Source organism: Pararge aegeria, chromosome 6 (genome assembly GCF_905163445.1).
Source record: "Pararge aegeria chromosome 6, ilParAegt1.1, whole genome shotgun sequence".
In the NCBI taxonomy this organism is placed as follows: domain Eukaryota; kingdom Metazoa; phylum Arthropoda; class Insecta; order Lepidoptera; family Nymphalidae; genus Pararge; species Pararge aegeria.
This window is the reverse complement of record NC_053185.1, coordinates 14,032,832-14,057,841: the sequence shown is the minus strand read 5'-3', so window position 1 is coordinate 14,057,841 and position 25,010 is coordinate 14,032,832. Positions and strand designations below refer to the sequence as shown.

The following is a 25,010-nucleotide window of genomic DNA, read 5'->3' as shown; positions in this document are numbered from 1 at the left end:
TTTCAAGTAGGTTCAGTTTATAAGCACCTTTGAAAAATCAAGTCGGTCTGTTTGTAGTTAATCTACCGGTTCGGAAGGCAGATTCCACCGAGAAGAGCCGGCAAGAAACTCAGCAGATTGCTCTTTTTCAACATCAGTTTACAATGAAAAAATATATAAGTATACCTACTATAATACATTTTCTATCTCGTTATCTTGTGAGAGATGAGATCGGAGCCAGCTTCCAAGCAGCCATGTCGTTAAGATATTCATCAATCGTGGTTAAAATAAGATTGATGAATTAAATGTGTAACATTATAGTGTATAAATGTGTACACATTTAAACTTATGCATTGGCAGGTCCAAAATTACCCTGGCAAAAAGATTATAAAAGCATATACTCAATCCCACGAAGCGTATATAAATAAATAATCAATTGATTTTATTAGAAAAGCATCGTTACGAAACTAACCTCACCAGCTGAACCGTGCTAGTAAAATCCCTGCATTCTGATCTGCAGCGGGCAATCAATTATTATGCCTGGCAGAGATCCAACGCCGCTCTTTAATTAACTACTTTATCTACCCACTGCGCTCCACCAGTCACTTCTAGATAGATTTTTTATATTTAGTTCTACTGTAAATTATGCTGTCAATACTATAGATATTATTAACCCGTTGCAAGCCAAATTGAAGCGCTGATAGCCAAGTGGCAGTGGCGTGCACTTCATACATGCACAAAAGCTCTGCATACTTTAAAATGTTTGTATCTTGTATCTTTAAACGAGCAATTCTTGTACGAGTATATATATATAATTGGAATCTCGGAATCAGCTCCAACGATTTTCATAAAATTTAGTATACAGGAGGTTTCGGAGGCGATAAATCGATCTAGCTTCATTTTTAGAAAATTACATTTTATTTGTGTTTTCCAGTAATAACCGATTTGGTGCAGACGAAGTTGCACGGGTCAGCTAGTAACCCATTAATGTGAAGGATTGTTTCATTTTATGGCATCTGCCTTCTTTATGCAGACCCTGGTGAAAAACCCTGTGCACGCCACTGGCCCGGTAGGACTTTTTCGAAAGTTCGAATCCCATCACGCACCTCTAACTTATATAAAAGTTATGTGCGTTTTAAGCAATTAAAATGTCACTAGCTTCAACGGTGAAGGAAACTTCGTGAGAACTCTCAGGCATGCAGGCAACCTGCAATTCTTCAAAACTTTCTCAAAGGAGTGTGGAGTCTACCAATCCGCACTGGGTGTGTTGGACCTCGGCCTTAACCCTTTCTCATTGAGAAAGGAGACCCGTCCCCTGTAGTGGGCCGGTCAAACCCACGGCAAAGTCAAAGTCAAATATTTCTTTATTCAAATAGGCACATAGATGGCATTTTTGATGCGTTGATTATATACAAAATGTGTACATAGCAGTGAGTAGTGATAGCGATAACTACAATCGTAAACTTAAAACTATAGCTACGAGGGTTCCAAACGCGCCCTGGTCTAAGAAGAAGCCCACAACAAACTAAGAGCCGGGTGTTCTTTTTGTTATTACCATGTCAAATTGTCATTAGAAAATATTTAAGAAGCAACCTGGTTAGAGCAATTGTTATTGTTAGAGCAAAAGCCTCCCCCACCAGACAGTGGCGTGCATATAATTAAAATTCAAAATTCATAATTCATTTATTACAAGTAGGCCTAATATAAGCACTTTTGAAACGTCAAGTCTGTCTGTTTGTAGTGACTCCACCACCGGTTCGAAACGCAAAACGATTGTACCGAGAAGAAGCCGGCAAGAAACTCAGCAGTTGCTCTTTTCCAACATCAACAATTTACATTTTACATTTAAACATTCATTTTTCTATCTTGTGAGAGATAAAAGCGGAGCGGTATAGGGTATGCACAGGGTATGCAGATGATACACAAAATACTGTATAGGCTTTTTATAACACTTACAATGCCTATCCTTAAGTTTTTTATAACTTTTACTGGAGATTTTCTTCATTTTATATCCTCTGCATACTCTGTGCATACCCTCTGTGCACGCCACTGCCACCAGGTCATTCCGAAATTATAAATTCCCAAATTTCCCCTCCCGGGGTTCAAATCTACGTCTTCGCTGTTATAGTACGCTGTCATTGCGCCAGGGAGGTTGCAAGGGCATTAACGAGCGTGAACTGATTTATAACAATAGTTCGTGGCGTATCAGTGTAACGATATTCAAATATGCGGGCCCCGAGCTAACGATGTAAATGTGTGATTGAATTGTGATTTGTTGTCTTTTTTATAAAAATAATTGAATATCATAACCATTTCTATCAATAAACCTCTGACAGGCTAGACTAATATAGAAGAGAGGGTTTCAGTTCTTCATCATCATAACAACCCATTCCAGGCCCACTACTGGGCACGGCTCCCATAAGAGTTTAGGCAGTAGCACGCTGGCCCAGCGTAGTTTGGGGAACTCGACAGGCCTTTGATAACATAACGGAGAACTCTCAGGCATGCAGGTTTCCTCACTATGTTTCCTGCACCGTTAAAGCAAATGATATTATAACGAATGATTTCGTTATGCCTAGGAATCTTCTTTGATTCGGTGTTACTTACTTACTTAAAATAAAGAAATATACTACGACAATACACACATCGCCATCTAGCCCCAAAGTAAGCGTAGCCTGTGTTATAGGTACTAATATACATATCTGATGAAAAACATTCATGTTCATCACACTAACATTTTCCAGTTGTGGGAATCGAACCCACGACATTGGATTCAGAAAGCAAGGTCGCTGCCCTCTGCGCAACTCGTCGTCGTACTTGGTTCTGATATAAACGTCCCTACCTATATATCTACGTAGTAATCACAAATATCTTATTCATCACTTATGCAGCAAAAAGTCATAAAGCTCAGGTTTCTGATTCAATCATCTTAATAGACATCGTAAATGTTGCAGAATATAAGTCCCTAGGTTCCTGTTTTAAGCGCCTCTAGCCATCACAAGAACTAAGGTACCTATATTCAAACTGAACAAGTCCTTAAGATTCTAGATAGATAAAGAGTTCTCATTTTAAACGTCTTTAGCCATCATTTAAAAGTGGCACGGCAAATATCTCAAAAAAAAAACGGCAAATATCTGAAAAATGCTCGCTAACAATGGGCGTCATAAGAAGGCTCAGAGTCACTCAGCGAGCGATGGAGACAGCTATGCTCGGAGTATCTTTACGTGATCAAATCAGAAATGTGGAGATTCGTAGAAGAACTGACATAGCTCAATGAGTCGCATACCCTACCCTCAGAGGGTTTTGGAAACAATGAATCCAACTCTACGATACCGATTCATGACTAAGCAGCAGCTATATATGTCTATTCGATAGGTGTAATAGAACATTGCTTCACCTAAACATTTTTTAAAACCAGTAGTGTTTTTCTGCGTTGTTTTATATTGTTGCTTTTTTAATAATAATAATAACCTTTATTTCGGACATTTGTCCATATCGTGTTAGTAAAACAATAAAGTTAAACCTATGTTAGTACTTAACAACTAAAAAACAACCTCATTCTATACACAAAATTCCTTATATAGTCTAACTTATAACACCCCTATAGCGCGTGTGCACACTATCCGAGCTTCCCCAGAGAGAGCTGTCCAGCCTAAATGCCAGTGAACTGAGGAGGGTGTCGGTGCTGCTGACGAGCCTGCTCATCATTGACGCAACTACGGTGGCGCCACTTGTCGTGTAAACATTTCAAAATTCTTCATTGCGTTATAAAAATTTACATTTATTTCCAAAGTAGATAAAACTCAGTAATTAAGTTTATATGACGCTTTGTCAATGCTATGTGCACTTGTCATTTACGTGCATATCAGTCCATGTGTTCGTGTGTGTGCTATGTTTAAAAAACGTGTAATATACATGTTGTTAGTGCTCTTAAATAAATAAATAAATAAAAGCACGCTTGCGGATGATCGCGTAGAAATCATCTACCCGCGTTTCCGCAAACATCTCTGACGCGCTTCAGCGTCGTGGCTTCTTCAACACCGCCCTTAGCACATTGTTGTACTGAACTCGCAGGGCGCTGTATGTTCGCTGCGTATAGTGTGTCCACAGACTGCACGTGTAAAATGATTGGCAGTAAACTCTAAATAATGCAAGCTTTACTTGCGTGGTACACCGTGCAAAACTGCGAGCCAAGCATATTGCCTCGGACCGACAGCGCCCGGCGCTCCCCGTTCCCGTCGATCGATGTCCGGCGTCCCGTTCGATGTCCATGTCGTCATCAAGGCGTTCGGTTACTATGTGGCCAAGGTACTTGAACTTAGCTACTTGCCTCAGAGGAGAGCCACAAAGTTTAATGTAAAAAAAAAATTGACCCTTGTCTAAAAATCCTATGCACGCCCCTGCTTACAGAGTAGGTATAAGTAGATACGAGTCCTTAGTTTCCTATATTAACAGTCTATTAATAGTCATCACAACTAGGTTATGACTTACAGAGCAAAAGTTCACTAGCATCAACAGCACCTCTATCTTGTGCCCATGTTCGCCAGCTTCGCATGCCGGAGGCTTGTGCATTCCCGTCTACTCTATCTATTCAGTGCAATTTTGGTCTCCCAATCGCTCTCTTCCCACCAGGCTGTGACGTCATAATCTTCAGAGCCAAAGTTCTTGCCTATTAAAACAAACGTCGCGTCGCAATAATCTTATTCTCACAGAGCCTAACGTCATAATGTTTCTAATTTAAACGTATTCGTATGTGAGGCATCACAAAAATGTAACAGAATGAAAGTCTCTCGTAAGTGGAAGCTTCAGTAGGGATATATTATAAACTGTTTGTTGATTTAACTAACAGATTATATTCCAATAATCGCCCTGTAAAAGATACGATGTACACCCAAATAACTCATCTCCAGCTGAACCCATGTCAGAATCGCCTCGGAGGCTTTCAAATAAAGTTAACTCATCACCTGCGTATCGTATTTATAATTGTTTAATTAACTCGTTAATTATAGCAATCGGCTCTAATTGGCGTCTATGATTCCCGACTCGTGGTACGCCCATGGCAATGCCACTATAACAAAACCACCATTTTATATATACGCCCAGTTTAAGCAAAAAACGACTTTACGCCTATGTAAATAGTAAGTAGGCGGGCCGCATAGGTTCTGTGGTGGGCTCGGTACAGGCGTTGCGGGGGTGGAGGCAGATGGAGCGGGGGCGGGGCCCCTCTCCCTTCGCCCCGCCCGCCGGCCAATCGCCGCACAGCCGCACGCTCTCACCTTGCGTGTACGTCCCAATGATCCTTTTTATTTTTTCTGTAATGCCCAACGTTTTTGTTTAATTTTCGTATCAAGGGCCTTAGATGTGGAGATTGAATGACAGAAATGGTTATTTATTTCTTTATTGGACTTTGGTTGAAGTATTGCAAGTTATTTTGTTTTTTTTTTTTTCAAATTTTCTTTGGGGTTTTGCTGAGATGTTAATAAATTTTATTAAGTAGATATGTTGAAATTTCATCATGTGTAGTTTTTATGGAATGTAGGCATTATTTCTTCTTGCATGTCCATTTGTTTGATTTAGCGGGCATCTATCTTATAATTTTAACATGGCCTTTTGTTACTTTGTTTAGAATGCATTCGGTGAAACATTATCTTATAATTTTAACATGGCCTTTTGTTAGTTTGTTTAGAATGCATTCGGTGAAACATTATAATTTTCAAGAGCCTATTGTAAACAATGGCTATATTAGATAGAATCCTATGATTCACTGTATTGACGTCCTATAACTTTATTACCTTCTCAGTTAGGTTAAAGATAACTTCACATACGTACTATAATAGGTATCTACACTAATAAGAAGCTACCATTTCAAGTAGATAAAACATAATTTTAGCCAACGCTTATATTATAGTAATAAAGGCATTATTATAATAGCAAAAAAACACGTAATTTATTGGAAATTAAAACGACTTAGATAACTTCTACATCCACTTTCACCATCCACTTTCTCCTTTTTTATCGTCTTCGCACGCTCAGGTTACCTTTAAAAGATCACTTTTAGTGATAAGACTGCCTTTGCACCCTATCACTAAGTACTATTTCTGTCTCGTGTTTTCCCTATTGTGTGATGATGCAATAAAGTTTTTCAATTCTATTCTTCTAATGTTAACTTACTAGCTTATCCTTCTTTAGCTTATAATTAAAAAGACACTCTTCAAAAGTCTTCTTAAAATGAAGCTAGAACGACGTCACTACAAAGTCACGCCGTACGGTAGCTCCCAACTCACCCCTCATTATTAAAACCAATAAGAGGCGAGAGTTTACTACAGGTAGGAGCTTGCGAAACGCCCTATGTCTATTAAGCCATAAAGAATTTTGAGCTTTAACCTAACAGCACAGAACTACTTTTCCCATGCGAATAGAAAATTGATAAAAGAGAAAGGCCCGTAATAAACATCAGGCTTATACGAGTATTAGACAGTTTTCTTTGTAATTTGTGTCGCCACAGGTGTCCATTATGGGATTGTTATTTATCACGGCTATTAAACTTTGTCTATGTAGGTACCTACTGCGGTATCTATTTTTTTTTCTTTTATCTTTAGTATTTACCTAGTGCGTTGGTAGGGTATTTTTTCTTATATTTAAAATATTATTCTGAATTGCACAGATAATATTAAACAACTTATAAGTACAATAAAGATAAACGGGTTGCGTTCAGAAACATTTTTAACTTAGTACAGTTTCTGAACGGTTTGTTTTATTAACTCATCACACATAATATACATCACCAGTCTTAATTTAAAGGTGTAAGCATAAACTTAAAAAATAAATTCTCTACATCCAGCCGTTGACAAGTTTTTGCTTGGTTAATCGTAACTGAACATTGAAGGGTGACGGGAGAAAGGCGGGAACTTTCGAAGCGAAAAGATATGAATATTGAACACTTAAGAAATGGCTGTACGGTGATATACCTTTGCCATTTCCCTACGAGAACAGATTAAAACAAAAATTGACTAGTGACAACGGTAAATAATGTTGCCAGACGTTTAAATTTTCCCACTTATGATTATCTATCTATTTCATGTTCCTACTTCTTAGTATGTTTCCTTATGCTATATTTTATAGCCAAAGCCTACATAAGACTAAATAAAAAAGCATAATAGGTATTTAGTATTAAGATACACTACCTAATGCTCGTTTAGTATCACGTTTTTTCTACCTACTGTTATTTTCTAGCTGCTGTGTCCATAAGTATTGCATGTTAGTAGACTTGTAACGGCATTTGGTGTCACGGAGTATGTTTCGGGTTCGATCCCGGGGGAGATAGCCGACAGCTGTTCCGGGCAGGTGCGCTCCGAAACTGCGAACCCGGACCGACCTGCGTATCTGCCTTTTTTGTCGAAAGCCAATACATATTTTGTTTTTTTGTAGTAGTAGTAGTAGTGGTAGTTAGGTATAAGTGAGAAGGGAATGTGCAGTTAAGGTGCATGCTAAGTTAAAAAAAATTAGGTACTTTATCGATGAGTTTAACTGAATTATTTGTTATTAAACATACCTGCTTCTATACTTCAACACTCTCTTTATCAATTAAATTGGGGAATAAATTAATATTATTGTGCCGCGCTTTGCTTCTAATACAATCTTAAGTTTATATTGAGTTTCTATTCAAATTACGCAATCTACACTAATAACAAATAAGTAGGTATCTTGTCATTTATACAATATCTACTAAGTACTATATAATACACAAAGCCTATCCTATCTAAATATACAAATATTATAAATGCAAAAGTTTGGATGTATGTTTGTTACTTAGAACCGCCAGAACAGCTGTTGGATCTGTATGAAATTTAAAATAGAGATCTATTATAGTCTAGAAAAGCCTATAGGCCACTTTGAATCCCTAGGGATAGATTGGTTTTGGTTTTTCACATACCTATTTTATTGCGTTTTAGTGGTTCAGGGGTCAGAGAATATAAATACCACAGGAAAATACACCTCTATTTTCACGCAAACGTATTCGGGGACAAAAACTAGTCTCCTATAAATATATTTAACAGTCAAAATACTCGACTGCATAACTTATCAAAGTCAGCAAGTTGAATTAACAGCATTAAAGTTTTAACCCGTTCAAAATGTGGGAATCGCGAATATAATCAGCGAGGCTACGTGCAACCCTTGGTACGGTGCACGCCACCGGCCAGTCACGCCACGTTAGCGCACCCGCGCGCCCGCGTCGTTACGCCTACTTTTACCTAAATAACCTCGGTCTTTCTTTATTCCAGAGCAAAGTGGAGTACTACGTGAAATGGAAAGGCTGGAAGCCGAAACACAACACTTGGGAGCCGGAGGAGAACATTCTCGACCCGCGGCTCATTCAGAGCTTCGAAAAAGGCGAGGAAATAAGAAGACAGGGGCGCAAGAGGGAACGAGACCACTCGCCCGTCGAGCGAGCGCGCAGCGGCTCCGAGGAGCGTCATCCCGCGCCCGGGAAACGCAAGGCAGAAGTGCTATCGAGGGAATCGGGCAAGATAGGCGTCACGATTACAATGAGTCCGCCAGCCAAGCGACACGACTCCACAAAAGTGAACGGTGGAAGAACGCATGCCCAACCCCCACCACCGGCAGCGCCCCCGGGTGGTGCCCCAGTGCCAGCTTCCCCTGCAGCCGAAGCCGCCGCACCGAGAACGGGACCTAGACGAGCCCCGCATTCCCCGGAGGAAGCAGACGCCCATACTCCTCCGGAAAGAGAAAGGCGAACCGATTCTCAACCTACAGCAACAGCGCCCGCCGAACCGAAAGGTGCACGGCCCCCACCACCTGCCCCACCAGCCGAAGATGAAGACTCTTGGGGTGAGGCACCCATCGCCACTCCGAACCCACCTCCTCCCCCTCCCCGACGAGGGGCAGCATACTGGATGGCGCGATCACCGGTCGCTGACCAAATCTTCATAACAGACGTCACAGTTAACCTCCAAACAGTCACCATCAGAGAGTGTCGCACTGAAAAGGGATTCTTCAGAGCGCGTGAGCACCGACCGCTTGACATAACGTAAATTATAGTTTCGAATTCTCGTACAAATTTTTATCATAGACATTGTACAGGCGTAGGTAGCTAGTATTTATTTAGTTGTTACATGAGCTGTTGATGCGTAGACTTACCGTCGAAGTGAGACCGATTCCTTACCTTTTGTGTGCCTAAATAAGGATCAGAAAAACGGACGATTGATGCGAAAAGTTTGGACTTTCCACAGTAAACTCAAGGCGATACGACCACCAATTTGTAAACAAATAGACAAACTATTGTCAATTGTTAAAAATATAATGTCTATTATTTGTTAAATTATTGATAATAATGATATTGACTGACTGGTTATTGTACCTCCCAGTACATCTACTACTTTATGAATGTACAATAGTTTAATGGCTCTACTGCTTTCATATAATTGACTTTTATAAGATATGTTATAATAATTATGACTAATATCAGCTTAATTTCTAATTTATTATCACAATAGCAACTCTTCAAACAGTAACACATCAAAATTCTTTAAATATCATATTTGTTTCATACCGACTGTAGTATATTTGATGTCAATCCTTCTAAAATTGATATTTTGAAATTATTAAACGAATCTCTAGTGATTTTTGTTGAGAGTAAATTTAGGGAACTGTAAATAAATAATAATTAATTATTATTGTACCTTATATTATGTTTATTCCGTATAGAACCTTGTTTTATTTTTGTTGTTGTTATTTATGTGAACTACATTTTAATGTTCCAATTACACCTTGTGATGTATTTTTAGGTTATTTATATTGTGAAAATTGTCAATGATCCTGATGTAAATGGTTTAAATTAATTCAGCGACAATATTTTTAATTTCTAGGACATAATATTATGACAGAGTGAAAATCCTTTTAATTTAACTATGATAAAAAATACAGAATAATTGTTGGTTTATAAAATGAACTAATTGTTTTGTTTGTATATAGGAATTATTTTAGCGAAATATTTGTTTTAGGGTTACCATAATTTAAGATGTCAATCCAACAAAACTTTAATGGGTGAAATCATGCGATGAATCTATTAAAAATAATTTGGTAACCACTTACAAATATTATCGATGAATAAAAGAATGTGTTCTTTAATTTCTATTGTTATATCTACCTATTATTTGGTTCCTCTTATTTAGTAACAAGTGGAGGCGTGAACTCTTATTTTTAAGTTTTTAATTTATGTACGTTAAGTAAAACAATTTTATTGAGTCTATGATATAGATGTCTGTATCAAACTTCGCAGGTGGCCTACAATTCTTTACTTATGCTATTATTTTATATCCACTATTGTTTTAAAAATAAAAAATAACCACTCAAAATATTACGAAAACGCATTTAACGCTGTATTCAAAGTTCAAAGCATAAAAAAATTATATATACATACCTACCTAATATTTATTTATTGAATATTACTGTATGAGTTTGTGATTAGAAGTTATGAAATTGTTTTATTTTAGGTATTTATGAGTTGAATAGTGCATTTCTATAGTGACATGTAAATAGTGTAAATATTTTATGATAATAAAGCACTCGTTTTATAATGTGATAGGCCTCACACATTGTAGTCTGTAAATAAATGAGAATGAATTAGATAATACGTTTTTTATTTCAAAATTTAAGGTTAAATTCAAAAAAGCCTAAAGGACTGATCATGGTAAGAATTAATAACTAAATCACTCCACGGCACTCCTTTGTTAGTTGGGTGGTAACTAGCCACAGGCGAAGCTTCCCAGCGGACCAGAGAAAGTTCAGAAATTATAAGTTCCCAAATTTCTCTGGATAGAACCCGAGACTTCTCCAAAATACCACTGCGTCATATTACAGCCACATTATTAGTATGGAAACCGTAAAATTATAATTTTTTTATATGTGCAAATAGATGGCGGTCAATTTTTGATGCATATTATCCGTTATTACAATTTACTTCTTTAAAAAAATCTGAAATCCGAATGTTCACACTCCACCTACTGTGGCAACACTGGATCGCTCGCGCAACTAATCAATCGGCGCGTCGGGCATTTTAAAATATGGCGTCAAGGCGGCGTTGTTCCTATCGGAGAGTGCGTTTAGTTTAGCAAACGATCTAACGATTGATCGTCAAAGTCGTCAAATGCTAGTTCCAGTATTACTGAAAATCCACTGTTTATGTTTCTGATTGGTTGAGCGATTCGTGAAATGTTAATGGAGTGGTCGAAAGACAAAACTTTGAAACTAATCGAATTATTGCAGCTGAATGCAAATTTATGGAATCCGTCCCTGTGCGATACCCGCAGGGACAAACAGAAACGTAAGGAGGAGCTGCGCGGAATAGCTGACCTACTGAACATATCAGTGTCTGATGCTACCAAGAAAATACAGCATCTTAGAACACAATACAACAGGGAGTCTGCTCGTGAAGTACGGGCTAATAGCGAGGGCCCGAATGAAAGCTACATTAGCAATTGGTACGCGTACGAATATCTACACTTTATGAAGGACTCTAATAAACCATATAGAGTTTTACAATCGGTAAGTTGGCAAATAGAATCCCCGAAATATTAGCTGGAGTATTATACAGAACTGCCGTGTCGTAGTAGACTTCTTTTCAGTACGATCGATTCCTTCCAGTGCATTGCAACCTATAGTTTTAAATTGGAAAGTGTAGCACCATTTACTGAAAATTCAACTAAGCATCACATCTCATAGTGGTTTGTAAGTATGTCAATATTATCAACCTATACTGGCCCACTAGGAGACGGGTCTCCTTTCAGAATGGAAGAGTTTAGAATGTTATAGTCCACCACGATGGCAAAATGCGGATTGGTGGACTGCTCCAACCTTTGGGAACATTATAGAGAACTCTCAGACTGCCGGTTTCCTTAAAAGTGATTAATGGCTTAAATTGCACATAAACTTTGTTAATTTGTGGTTCATGTCAGGGATCAAACTTGTTCCCCCATTGTATGTAAGAATGTGCATATTATCAATAGCCTCCAGTACTTAGACATATTTGCATAAAAGTTTTGACTTTAAAAGAGATTATTTGGGATTAGACAATTCCGATAGATAGGCTGGCTCACTGATGTTAAATATATGTTTCGTTAAATAGTGGTATCAGGAAAACTAGTAAAACACCTCTTTCAGACCTGTCCATTCAGTTATTTAGGTTTGTTTGTAGCCAAAGTAGGTACAATCCAATATGCCAATATTTTAGAGATTTGCCTTGAGATGTGTGAAATATATTAATGAGTCAGGGGCATCTTAATCTATCTATAACCTATTAGTTTTGTTTAATTTATATAATTTAATTATATTGAATGAACACTTATTCTACTTTTAATAGTAATAATTAATCATGTATTAACAAACAATGATTACTTATTTCAGGAGGACCATCCGGAAATTAACATCACTTTGCAACCAACAGAGAACTCAGTCTGTAAACTTGACAATCTCTCACCACCATCTAAAATAGCTCGGACTGATTTGCTACACTCTTATAAACCTGAAATTGTTTACCCAGCAACATCTGTAAACAGGGATGAGTTTTCAGTATTTGGAGAATATGTTGCCAATGAATTAAGGTCTTTAAAAGGAGAAAAGAACTTACTTGTGGCAAAGAAGAAAATACAAGACATTATATTTGAAGTTAAAATGGGTATGATAAATGAGCCAAGAGTAGAGCAAACTGCACATACATGCACAGTTTATACACCATCAACACAGCCACATACAACTATTCACAATGGGAAACTTTATACAACTCCAGTAATGAGTACTATACCTATAGAAACATTAGCAACGTCTCAAGCAACACCTACTTCAGGGATCAGTGAAATAATCATTAACGGTGCATGCCACTACTCAACATTCAAAGTTGATGAACAATAGCAGTGTCAGCCACTTCCCAGTGTGGAAGTGGACAAAAGTGACAGTTATATTAGAAATTAATAGACTTATAATATACAAAAAACAGTGCATTACAAAATTCCATATAATTGTTAACATTTTATTTGTAACTTTACTTTTTGATGTAAGTTTGTCAATATATTGGATATTTATGGTTATACTATATAACCATAGCCAGTGAGCAGTGATAGGTTGAGACTTTGGATTTCACTTTAAGAAGTCAGAGTTTAAATTCCAACATGCTTCTTTCTAAGTTACGAGTATGTGCGTTTTAACCAATTAAAATATCACTTACAGTGTAGGTGAAGGAAAACATAATAAGTCAATCTTCATGCCTGAAGTTCTTTACAACAAAAGTTGATGCACTACAGCCTAAATAAACTATTGTCTAATAGGGGAGGAGACAAGTGTAGACGGCTGGTAGTGGCTTGATATGATAACGATATTGATGATGATCAAGTGGGTATAAAATATAACAAAGGTGTTTTCTATTAATGCTTTCCAGAGACAAGGTAATTGTGTAAAATTTTTAAAACATGTCACATAATGATAAGGGCTGCACCCATAATAATAATGTAAAGCAAAGTTACCATAATTAGTTGAATTTTCGCAATTAGAGCTACTTTAACCGCCTCGACAAGAGCATCAAGAAACAAAGTTTATAAACAATGTACCTACCCCACCAGCGCGTCGAATTACCTGGCTATCACTATGTTTGTTTGGTTACAAAGAGCCTTAGCATGTTATCAATTACCCTTAAACCTTCCTGAGGAATTGAGCTATCAACTTTTGTTTATCCATCTGATAGTTCCAGAGATAAGCATGTTCAAACAAAAAAACAAACTCCAGCTTTATTATTATTATTATACATTTATATAAAGATTGAATTTTAAAGCTCTTATTTGAGTTGAGTAGGTGTGAGTTGATATGTTTGAAGGTAATAAATTAATAGTATCTAGTCAACAGCAAAGGTCTCAATAATGATAAGTCTTGGTAAGTGACCAGATTGCCCATAATGTGACATATTATAGCAATAGTTTAATCTTGCATGTTATTTTTATAATACAAGCAGTTGGTAACAAAAGTGATGTTTAAATTATAAATAAGTATTAACATAAGTTTAAGTATGCTATCTTCATCTACAGCTAAAGGGAACTCCCCTTTTGCTGTAGATGATTGATAGATGATGATTTAATAACACTGTGTAAAAATTATCCACCCAATTGCCCATCAAGCTGCATCAGAGCTGGGTGGGTCTATGCCATAAACTTCTATGCTTAGTCATCAGTAGGCTGAGAATGAATGAATACATAATTATGGATTTAAAATTGTGGTGTCGTTCAACAATTTTTGTTGTCGTAACATTATAACTTCAACAGTAATGTATGTCAAACAGTGTACCTTAGTAATTGTCTTAAAATATGTTCTTAATAAATTAAACAAGCAAACATAATATCTGTGGTGTAATTCATTTAAACTTCTTGATGATGCCTCTTAGCTAAATATGCCACAACTCCAGAACCATAGAGTAGATATATATTAAATGTTTCCCCGGGCGATAAAAAAATAAAATTTCCTACCTATCCTTATTAAGAAATAAAAACAATGATTAAACTTACACAGGGTAAGTTTTTAGGATTTGTAAGCAGCTGAAAAATTCAGTACTTTTTGAACTTGAAAGACAGGATTCCTCTGGTTACGTTTTTCCGTGGAGGTAGGCGATCAGTAACAAACTCCCCTATTGGAAACTCCTTTGTGTTATATCCTCCATACTTCTTGGCGGTTGAGGCAGATAAATACTTCAATATTTCTGGATTTTGGTACATTTTAAATCTACAAACTGAATAATTAGTTAAAGGTAAAATATATTAAAATCACTATAAACAACACTGCACCAGAAAGAGTCCTGAAATATTACTCTAATATTGTAAATATTTACGATAGTATTATTTGCGGTCAATATTTTAATAGGCAGTAGATAATTTAACGGTTAATATTGACGTAATCCTACATTTATATCAGTTAGTGCTTGTTCGGTAACCGCCACCGCTGTTAGTCTGCTATTCGTTAGAGATAAAAGGCAGTAAGTTTAATAAAAATAGTTAATTTGTTTTTTGCAAAGCTATTAAGTACAAAAGACGGTGCAAGTTCTTTTGGTCGTAGGAAAATAAAAGGTAAATTATAGTTAGGTATATTTAAATATGCGCAAAGGCGGCCTTTTCGATTGCTGCTATTCACTAGACATACTAAGAAACATTGAATCTGTATCCCCAACGGGAATCCCGGTAAAATTGTAGTTTTTTATTTGTATGTATCGCTTACATACTAAAAAATTAAGTAATTATTTAAATCGGTCGCTGAATTTCGCTACTACAATTTAATTTGCTTGTAATTACAAATAGGTAGATTTAGTAGGTACCTTTTATCACATATCAAGATTATTTTCCTTCTTTAAAGATTTATCTAAATTTTCAAAATTAATAGTGTATGATTAGCGGCGATAAGGCCGCCTATTGTACCTTTAATTTCTTTCTTTCAATTGTGTTTTTTATTGCTTTATATATGGTGTACAATTAAGTGTTAGTATTTGATGTGATAATGATTAGGGGTCGGTAGGTCATTGGCCTTCGCAAGATGACATTTTTTTTTGTTTCGATAAAATCGATACATAATCGATTTTCCCGAAATGTCCTTGATGATAGCCGTACCATACCTGCAGAACTCCTTAACTTCGCGACGTCTAACTGTCATAATTATTTAAAAGTATCGTACTTATTTATGTTATAAGATCTACTTTTAGACCAGTCAATTTAGTTTAGAGATTTGTGTACAACAGAATTGGCGTCTATTTGAAATGTTCGTTTGCAGATTCGTAAGGCGTGGTTGCAATTATAATTTCAGAGTTCAGGCTCAGTCTCGGTTTACTTTTCTGTAATCTGTGGTATAATATTTAATCTGCGGGTTTTTACTGGCGAGTGGCGGTCAAATTAAAATAAATATGTAAATACAGAGCATTTTTCTTAACAGGGTGCAATTTAGAAGTTACAGAAACATTAGAACTGCTATTATTTGACCTATTATAATTAAAATATTTTTGCATTTTTGTTTTTATAATATTTTAAAAAATAAGATAATTTTAAAGATATTTGCTTTTAGGAAAATACTTCTCTGGTGACAATGAGACTCTTGTTTCTTTTTTTCGTTATTTACACGACTGACGCTAAATTAAATGTGGATTACAAGGTAGTGGAAAGTAATATAGCTGAACATGTGGGTAAACCCTATGCTCCAGACTGGAAGGACTTGGATACTCGCCCTTTACCAGAATGGTACGATAAGGCAAAAATTGGTATATTCATGCACTGGGGAGTTTATTCTGTGCCGAGTTTCGGATCTGAATGGTTCTGGAGCAACTGGAAATGTAAGTAGAATAGGTGCTTGGTTTTACGTAGCGCGTTAATCCTTGAAAATACAATACAGTCAGGCACATATGGGGGTTATAATCTAGCTCGTAACCCTGAGTGCTGACGGTTGCTTTGCTGGGCCACATCAGAAGCTATCCTTAAAATGAGGATTATATTTAGACACTAAATTTTTAAATAATATTAAAATAATGCTGGTTTAAAGCAATGGCAGTAAGCAGGGTTTGACTTTGACAACTCAATGAAAACTTCTAATCTCTGGAAAAAGTTAGTACCTTCCTATCCACATAGCATGCTTTTTGCCTTGTGAATCTAATGAAAAGCTGGGACTCCTGTGGCACAGAATGTGATAAACACATCATCTTCTCGACCATAGAACAACTCAAACAATCCACTGCTGCACCAAGGTCTTTTGTAGGTACTTAATAACACAACTTGTGTTCATCTAAGGAATTGATGTATTGTCATTTTATGTTCTAGCTGGTGACAACAAGTCGATAGAGTTTATGAACAAAAACTATCCTCCAGGGTTCACATATCAAGACTTTGCACCAATGTTCACTGCAGAGTTCTTTGATGCAGATGCTTGGGCTTCATTATTTTATAAAGCTGGAGCAAAGTAGGTATACAATGAATATTACAACTATATAAAAAGTTCTGGCTGCTGAAAGAAAGCTAATAAACATTTCATATAACATTGTAATATTATAGAATGGGTTTAAAGAATATTGTTTTATTATTTATTATTTATTAAATTAAGGGCAAAATTAGAAATTATTTTGTAAGTAAGAAATAGTTTTTAACCCTTATTATTTGTAAGTAATACCAGCGAACCATAAAATTGTTGTCATTGTAAATTTAACACCACTTGAAATCAATATTGTCAATTCAATTACAAACTGTCATTCAAAATTTATTCTGGCTAATTAAATTCATAAAAAAGAATGAAATTCATAAAAAAAAAAGGGTGAACTAAAAGGTTTTAGGGTCAAGTGCCAGTTTACCCTTTGGTCAAAGTTTGTAAACAAAGTTTAACATTGTTAATTTTTCTTAAAAATATATATTCTCCCCAAAACATATTTCATGTTACTGATTATATATTTGATATACTACAAGTTGTTTCTGGCCTTACTTAATTATGACTCAGTCTGATATTAAAGCCAGTTCTAAAAAGCATTACTAAAGGAGTTCAATGTTTTATTTTGATATAGGAGAGTATTGTTTAAGATATTCTCCGAAATACATTTTAAAAACCTTATCATAATATTTAAAAAGATGTAGCACCTGCCAAACCTAGATATTAGTAGAGCAGTGAAGGTTCTACACCCTTCTAGTAATAATATCAGCATGTAAATATGGGTACTAATAATGATGTTGATTAATATTTTTCAGGTATATCATCCTAACAAGCAAACATCATGATGGTTACACACTATTCCCATCAAGGCGCTCATTTAGTTGGAATGCAATGGAAGTTGGACCAAAGCGTGACTTAGTCGGTGAAATAGCGCAAGCTGTAAGAAAGAACAACTTAAAATTCGGTGTTTACCATTCTCTATATGAATGGTTCAACCCCATTTACTTAGAAGACAAAAAAAACTTATATCTAACTAAAAACTATCCAATGACAAAGTTGTGGCCTGATCTTAAACAGATTGTTCATGATTATGAGCCCTCTGTGATATGGTCGGATGGTGATTGGGAAGCCTTTGATGCATATTGGAATTCAACCGATTTGCTTGCTTGGTTGTACAATGAGAGTCCAGTTAAAGATGAAATAGTTGTCAACGATAGATGGGGTATTGGTATCCCTTGCCATCATGGTGACTTTTATAACTGTGCAGATAGATATAATCCTGGTAAGTTTATTTGGATATTTTTTATAATTTTTAATTGATTTTGTATCTGCATTAAGCTCAGTATAAGATTTAATTGTTATATTTTTATTTTTTTGTCCTTTCTTTAATCACTCTTACTCAAATTACAATACTTGTTTTTTGGGACTTGTGTGAAATTGTACTCAACATGAATCATTGCAACTACACCGCTGGGTTTATAGATTACCCGATACCAGATTTATTGATATTAAAACGATAGTTCAAAAAGGGGACAGCAAGCTGAGTAATGTCAGCTGTAAAAATAGGGGTCCCCCAGGGACTTATATTAAGACCTTTTCTGTTCCTCATTTACATCGTTGACTAACCTTACCATAGTTAAGGTATATAGAGTAGTACAATGGTTTAAAGCTAACAATAATTTGAGTCTACCGATTTGTGTACAAAAATTTTACTTTTCGTACATCATTATTTTTATAAACATTAGGTAAACTGCAGAATCATAAATGGGAGAACGCTTTCACGCTCGACTCAAAGTCGTGGGGCTATAGAAGGAATATGGCATTGCACGAAATACTCTCCATTGATCAGTTGCTGAAAGAAGTGGTATCAACTGTGAGCTGTGGAGGTAAGTTCATCTAAAACATATCCATAATAGTACTGAAGAGTTAACGATAAGAGTACAATGTTGTAAAAGTTCTATAAGGGTTTGTAGGAATACTAAAAGCTAAATAGTAGTGCTATAGCGTGGTAAATCTGAATTTATTTTTGGGGTTTTGATTTATGTAAATTTGAGTGAGTTGATCTTTATTTGCTATTTTAATTTTATTATTTGAGATTTCGCGATTTAAACTCAAATAAAACCCATTTGTCATCTATTAATGGATCTCTTTCCCACAAATTTTCAACATTTATCTTCCACCTCCAAGGTTTTCACACTGACCAAGCGGGGATGGGTAGACTCCACCAACCCAGTCTATGTATCCTTATCTAGATAACATTTTTCGCAAGTATTTCTTGTAAAACGCGTATTCAAATTAATTGAAGACTCGCAAACAACCCACAAAAAATTAATACTCAAGAAAAACAAGCTATACCTATAAATAGATGTTTCTTGCAAAATAAATGAATATCAATATCATAAACAATCAAAGTACAATTTGGGTGATGTCAAAAATAAGATCAATGACCGCAGCTTTATCACAAAATTGTAACGCCTATTTACCGATAGACTTAATTTGTTCCATATGTTACTGTACCTACGTAATAAATAGTCGTCATTTTTGTTGGTATCTAACGAGGACATTAACTGACAATAATTGGATGTTATTAAACGATAAGGATCTTACCCAAATTTATTTACATTCGAGAGTCTTTGAAATTAATGTGGCGTAACGTCGCAATGCAGTGCTTGTTTGTTTTGTATTACAACATTATGATAAGTTTATTTGTAAGACCCTAAATGTCTCAAAAGTACCTCAGTATTGGTTGGACACATAGAAATATTATTAACAAGACACTGGGAAATGCTATATAAAACTTTAAGTATTCTGAGTACATTCAGAATCATACATTTCTTTTTTTCACAAAGGCGTAGACAAGTTTTAGATCGTAAGTGGCAATGTAGTTTAAATCAATTACAATAAGGTCGCTATATTCACCTAATGCTTTTTTAAAATAAGAGTGCTCAGAGTCTCGTTCCCGGCGACAAGGTGACGCGTACACATTTCTAGTGGCTTCTTATTAATATTTCTGGATAGTGATGGTTGGATCTGTTTCGTTTAACTTCATCCAATTGATTTACATTTAGGCCCATTAATTTTTTAAGCGAAATCAACCAATTTCTTCTATTTCAATTACACCTCTATCGTGCATTCATTACGACTATGGTCACCTAGACATAGATATTTCAAAATAATCTATGATTTTTATAAATACTGAACTTAATTTATTGCTTGAATCCAATGACTGACCATGTCAAATGGACAGCTAAAAGGGTAGAAACCATAGAGTTTTAGCCTTAATTTAAATGGGTGTCAGTGAATGGAGAAACTCGTTGTTTCAGGCAACGCTCTAATAAATATAGGACCAACTAAGGAAGGCACAATCGCGCCGATATTCCAAGAACGACTACTGACTCTTGGCCGCTGGCTGTTGATAAACGGCGAAGCGATATACGGTTCTTCACCGTGGATTCATCAAAACGATACATACAACGCGAATGTTTGGTACACGTGCACTAAACAAGAGTATGACGCTGAACGCCCTACGTCGCGTCCTAAACCGTCTGACGTAATAACATCAGTGTACGCGGTATTCCTCCACTGGCCGAGAGACAATATGCTGAAATTGCGCGATATTGCGCCGTATCTACACACGGGCACTTATAAAGTCCAGTTGCTTGGCAATGAAGGAACCTTGAACGTAAGTCATTTGGGTCAAGTGGTATTTGAAGTGGGTATTGCTACCTATTTATTGTTTGAATAGAGATAATTTTTGATTTGCAAATAAATGCAGTGTACGTATAACTTAGTTGTCGAGTGTCGTAATTGCGACAGCACATATCAACCGATTGCGCTGGGTAAGCAACCTTCAAGCCAAGTTTGTCGACCTCCTTTGTGCGGCTGTGGTCTTTTATATGCAACGTTCCGGGTTCAATTCCTGGCGGTGGTACTTTCGGAATTTATAATTTCTAAAGTCTCTCAGTAAGGCTAGCATGCGCACAACGAGATAGTCATCTCTACCCGTTACTCGTATTTTTTCTATTGACGAGATAATGGGGACACAACTCTCGTCTGATGAGGAAAGCTTCATCAGTGACAGTGAGATTATTATTATTATTTTGTATTATTTCTAATCTCTTCGGTTCTGTATCTAAATTGCATTCAACCACAGTTGAGATTTCTACTGTATGACAGTAAAACTCTTATCTTAATTTGTGACGTAGAAATTGTCAGTCCTTGCATGAAGAGATATATAACAATTTACGTCATAAAATGCATTTTGTCTTGACATCGATATCAAGAATCGACCCTGTGTAAATGTGATGAAACATTAATTATTATTTTTCAGTGGAAGATCTCCTCGGGTGTTGCCCTCATACCGTTACCCGATAAAGCTATAGTCGAATCGAAACACGCTTGGACACTGAAATTTACACAAAAATAATTAACGGGCAAGGTACGTCACAAATTCTTTCGCAAGTCCTTTTCACGGAAGAAAATAAAAGGAATTTTTTTATGACATTGGGGGGCGGTTAATAGTGTAACCACGTACAATTATTAGAATTTGTATATTATATGTACAGTTATATAGAGATATGAGGCGATAATTTGATGTAAGGGCTGTCACTATCTATCATTTAGTTTTGCAGGTATTTCGAAGAAATTATATCATCGTTGTGGGCATAGAATAAAGAACATACAGAACCCTCATTCAGCCATTATTGCATGAAGTGCAGTGTGCCCAAAAAAGTGACAACATCCCGCGCACGTTTGTCTTCACACCCGCAGAATATTGCTACATCACAAAATGTTCTCATTTTCCCTATTTAATGGTACACTTTTAGAGCATTAGTAAAATAATTACTGTTTACTGTTAAATTTAAGGAAGTAATTAACCGCCAGTTCAAGAAACTCTACTACTAAGTTAGTTGCTTCAATATTTGTCATGTACGCGGTTTCTGTAATCTCTTAATTCTGTGGCTGTGGATCCGAAACTTTATTAAAACATGTCAATCAAACACGAAGTTTTAATACGTTATATAGTAGAATTTAATCGATTTCGAGATACCGTTGCTAAATAATTGAGTACGATGCTTTAAGTAACGCTTAACAACATATAACATTGTAGTATCGTCCATAGTGTTTGCGAGACTGCGTGTAAAGGTTCCTACACAGATTTTTCGGTTCGAATATTTTTTTTAAGATAAATGTCTTAGGTACCATCCGACAGTCATGGATCGATTGATGTGGTAGCTTTGACTGGTCTTTTACCGCGCAAAACAAAAAATCGAATCCAAAATCTTTAGATTACAGATTTAATCCAGTAATATTCTCCGTATCTATAGGAAAGAGTCTACCATCTTAAGATTTTGGATTAGATTATTAATTCCGGCCGATAAAACACTGTAAAATTCAGTTCCGATTCGATCGATTGCGATGTAGCATCCAAATTATTGACATCGGCTACCCGCACACACATCAATATTATTGTCAATAATCTCCATATAATAATAATGGATGTGTGTGACCGCGAGGTGTTTACAAGAATTGAAGTGTTGATAGTATATGAAATAGTATATGATTGTTAATATATGAATCAATATTTGTAATGACAATAATGATGACCGTGCGTTGGGAGCCATTGTTTTATAAGATGTAGCAAAAACTGACAATAGTTAAAGCCTTATATAAATTTCTAAGAAAAAATTGAAGAGATTTTTCAAGATTTATTCAGCAAAAAACCTACAATATAATCCTGTGTGAATGTAGCCTTAGTCGTCCTTTTAATGTTTCAAACTGAAATCCTCATCACTTCAACCGATCGACGTCCACAGCTACGACACAGGTCTTTTGTAGAGAGTTCCAAAATCCACGGTCCTGGGCCGCTTGTTTCCAGCGGCTCCCAGCGACTCGTTTGCTGTCGTCTGTCCACCTCGTTGGGGCCGACCAACGCTGCGTTTACCTGTGCGGGGTCGCCATTCCAGCACCTTGGAACCCCAACGTCCATTAGCACATTAGTTTAATTAATGTGTACAATAATTGTTAATTTTCTAGAATATAAAAGATAAATTATTAAGTTTTGAATAATACAATGTGAATGATTTACCAAAGGAAATAAAATGATATTTAACATTAAACAAAAAGGGTTTTATTAAAGTTCATATACAAGACTTAAACCATATCTAGACAGACCTTAGAGTAAATAACATACAAAAGCCACATCAAGACTGACAGAATTATAGATTTGAGACATTTACTTAGATACAATTCTATTGAACGTCATACTGGCGCTCGAACGACGTCAATTTTTTTTACGTTTTGCCAAAACTTAGTTTCAAACTAATCTTGCATCTGTAAAGTTGTTCTACCGCGTGTCTGAATCGTTTTTATCCGTTTACAGTTTCCTTCGAAAGAAACGTTGCCAAATGTGGGATTTTCTGCCTACGTCTTGTTAACTTATTCTATCTGGTGTAAGTTAACTACCGTTTATATAATATATAGCTAGTATTAATAAAAAAAAATATTGCTCACACAAATAAAGAATAGGTAGTCCGTACCAATATTATAAGTGCGAAAGAGGGCGCTACTATCAACTTCGAACCAATCGTAGATTGACTACTCGACGCCAGTATTGTCAATAGATGGCGCTCTTGCGATACCTTAAAAATCGTACTTAAGGTTCACTGGATAGAATAATTTAACGTAGGAAGAAAATCTCAGACTATGCACTGAGTCTGAAACTCAGTTTAGCAAAATGAGTCGCCTTTTCATAAGAACGACATCATAGTTTCCTCAGAACTTTTAGACTATGCCTTCACGTACTAAGGTTGGAATTTACAAAACAGACTTATGTTATGATTTAGCATCATGTTTGATTTGGTGAGGGTCTGAAATAATTTTAAGGTCATATTTTAAGTTGCGCTTAAATTTTAAGGTGCACCTAAAAATTTAAAAGCTTCACTTATATCGCATAAATTTACAAAACTTTGTTTTGTTATACATATCTTTTTTTTTAAGTTATATTATCGATAATATAGCTGATATTAGAAGATATAATTACCAGTACAGACTTTGTATTAATCCCAAAGTCAACTTTGGCCAAGTTCTTTTTACATAGGTATATCTCAAGATATAAAGTTGTTCCGTCTTTGTCTTTTCCTGGTTTAGGTACACTTTGAAGCAAATGCAAAGTGTCTGGTGAAATCAGGGTGTAAATGGACTTTTTGATTCTGTTTACATTTGACACTTAAACTAATCAATTGTCACCTGCAAAGTACAAGGCAGTTCTTATGACCAGTGACGTGCATATAGGGTATGCACAGGGTATGCAGATTAGTATATAAAATGCAGAAAATCTCCAGTACGCGTTATAAATACTTAAAGGTAGGCTTTATATAACTCTTACAATGAATATCCTTCTATAATTTTACAACTCGTACTGGAGATTTTATTATTCTTTATAATCTGCATATCCTGTGCATATCCTCTATGCATGCCACTGCTTATGACCAATGTAAATACATTTGTTTAATGTTTGATAACTGTGCGATATTATCGCCTTTCACCAGAAAGGTACGAACCGACCCTGAAATATCTAAATCGGCACCGCTAGGATTCCATCAAAGAACCCACCGATACTAAGGCAATGGAGCCAAACGCTGAACAAGCGGAGTTTTATTACCAAAGTTCCAAATCCTGAATTTTGGTATAAAATTGAGAATAACTGCAGATTTATTACATAGCATATTACTGTTTCTGCTGAGTATGGTGCAGATTTCAAACTTAGCAATTAACAACGTCAACACTAACTTACATTTCATTGTTATCAAAATACGAAGCATACGAAAATATAAGTATAATATATTATATAATTTTTTGGTACATTCCTCTATGGATTGAAGCTTAACATCGTATTTAACGTAGGATATAGTAATTCCATATGATATTTTAATATGTACATTATGCATCAAGAAATCAGTTTTTACGAAGATCGTCAAGTTGTTGGAAACGTTTCTAGAAAATTACAGTGAGGATACTCTATTGTATTATTAATGCAAATTTAATAAAATTATCGAAACATTTTTTTGTACTCTATTAATTTTATT

The 25,010-nt window shown here is 35.8% G+C and overlaps 3 protein-coding genes across 9 annotated transcripts in view; all 3 read left to right on the top strand.

The window, feature by feature from the left end:
* LOC120624761 (polycomb group protein Pc) overlaps positions 1-10,631 on the top strand; it is a 34,835-nt gene extending 24,204 nt beyond the window's left edge. For both annotated transcript variants that reach the window (XM_039891474.1, XM_039891476.1), the window contains exon 3: positions 8,262-10,631. In XM_039891474.1, coding sequence (XP_039747408.1) covers positions 8,262-9,032 — 771 coding nt within the window. In that variant the 3' untranslated portion in view covers positions 9,033-10,631. The remainder of the gene's footprint in view (positions 1-8,261) is intronic.
* A 425-nt stretch (positions 10,632-11,056) lies between these two features.
* LOC120624637 lies at positions 11,057-14,379 on the top strand. Of its 2 annotated transcripts, XM_039891293.1 has the most exons (3): positions 11,057-11,544; positions 12,403-12,673; positions 13,222-14,379. In XM_039891293.1, exons 1-3 carry the CDS (start codon positions 11,212-11,214, stop codon positions 13,224-13,226), a joined length of 609 nt encoding a protein of 202 aa, XP_039747227.1. In that variant the 5' UTR covers positions 11,057-11,211; the 3' UTR covers positions 13,227-14,379. The 2 variants fall into 2 exon arrangements, with proteins under 2 accessions (XP_039747227.1, XP_039747225.1); XM_039891291.1 differs by having other exon boundaries at positions 12,403-14,379.
* Positions 14,380-14,962: 583 nt separating this feature from the next.
* On the top strand, positions 14,963-22,823 carry LOC120624518 (tissue alpha-L-fucosidase). Of its 5 annotated transcripts, XM_039891111.1 has the most exons (8): positions 15,764-15,796; positions 16,081-16,345; positions 16,827-16,965; positions 17,739-18,205; positions 18,669-18,809; positions 20,247-20,605; positions 21,254-21,361; positions 21,547-22,822. In XM_039891111.1, exons 1-7 carry the CDS (start codon positions 15,779-15,781, stop codon positions 21,347-21,349), a joined length of 1,485 nt encoding a protein of 494 aa, XP_039747045.1. In that variant the 5' UTR covers positions 15,764-15,778; the 3' UTR covers positions 21,350-21,361; positions 21,547-22,822. The 5 variants fall into 5 exon arrangements, with proteins under 5 accessions (XP_039747048.1, XP_039747046.1, XP_039747045.1 ...); XM_039891114.1 differs by lacking the exon at positions 15,764-15,796 and adding an exon at positions 14,963-15,007 and having other exon boundaries at positions 21,254-22,822; XM_039891112.1 differs by lacking the exon at positions 15,764-15,796 and adding an exon at positions 15,019-15,098 and having other exon boundaries at positions 21,254-22,822.
* Positions 22,824-25,010: the final 2,187 nt, after the last annotated feature.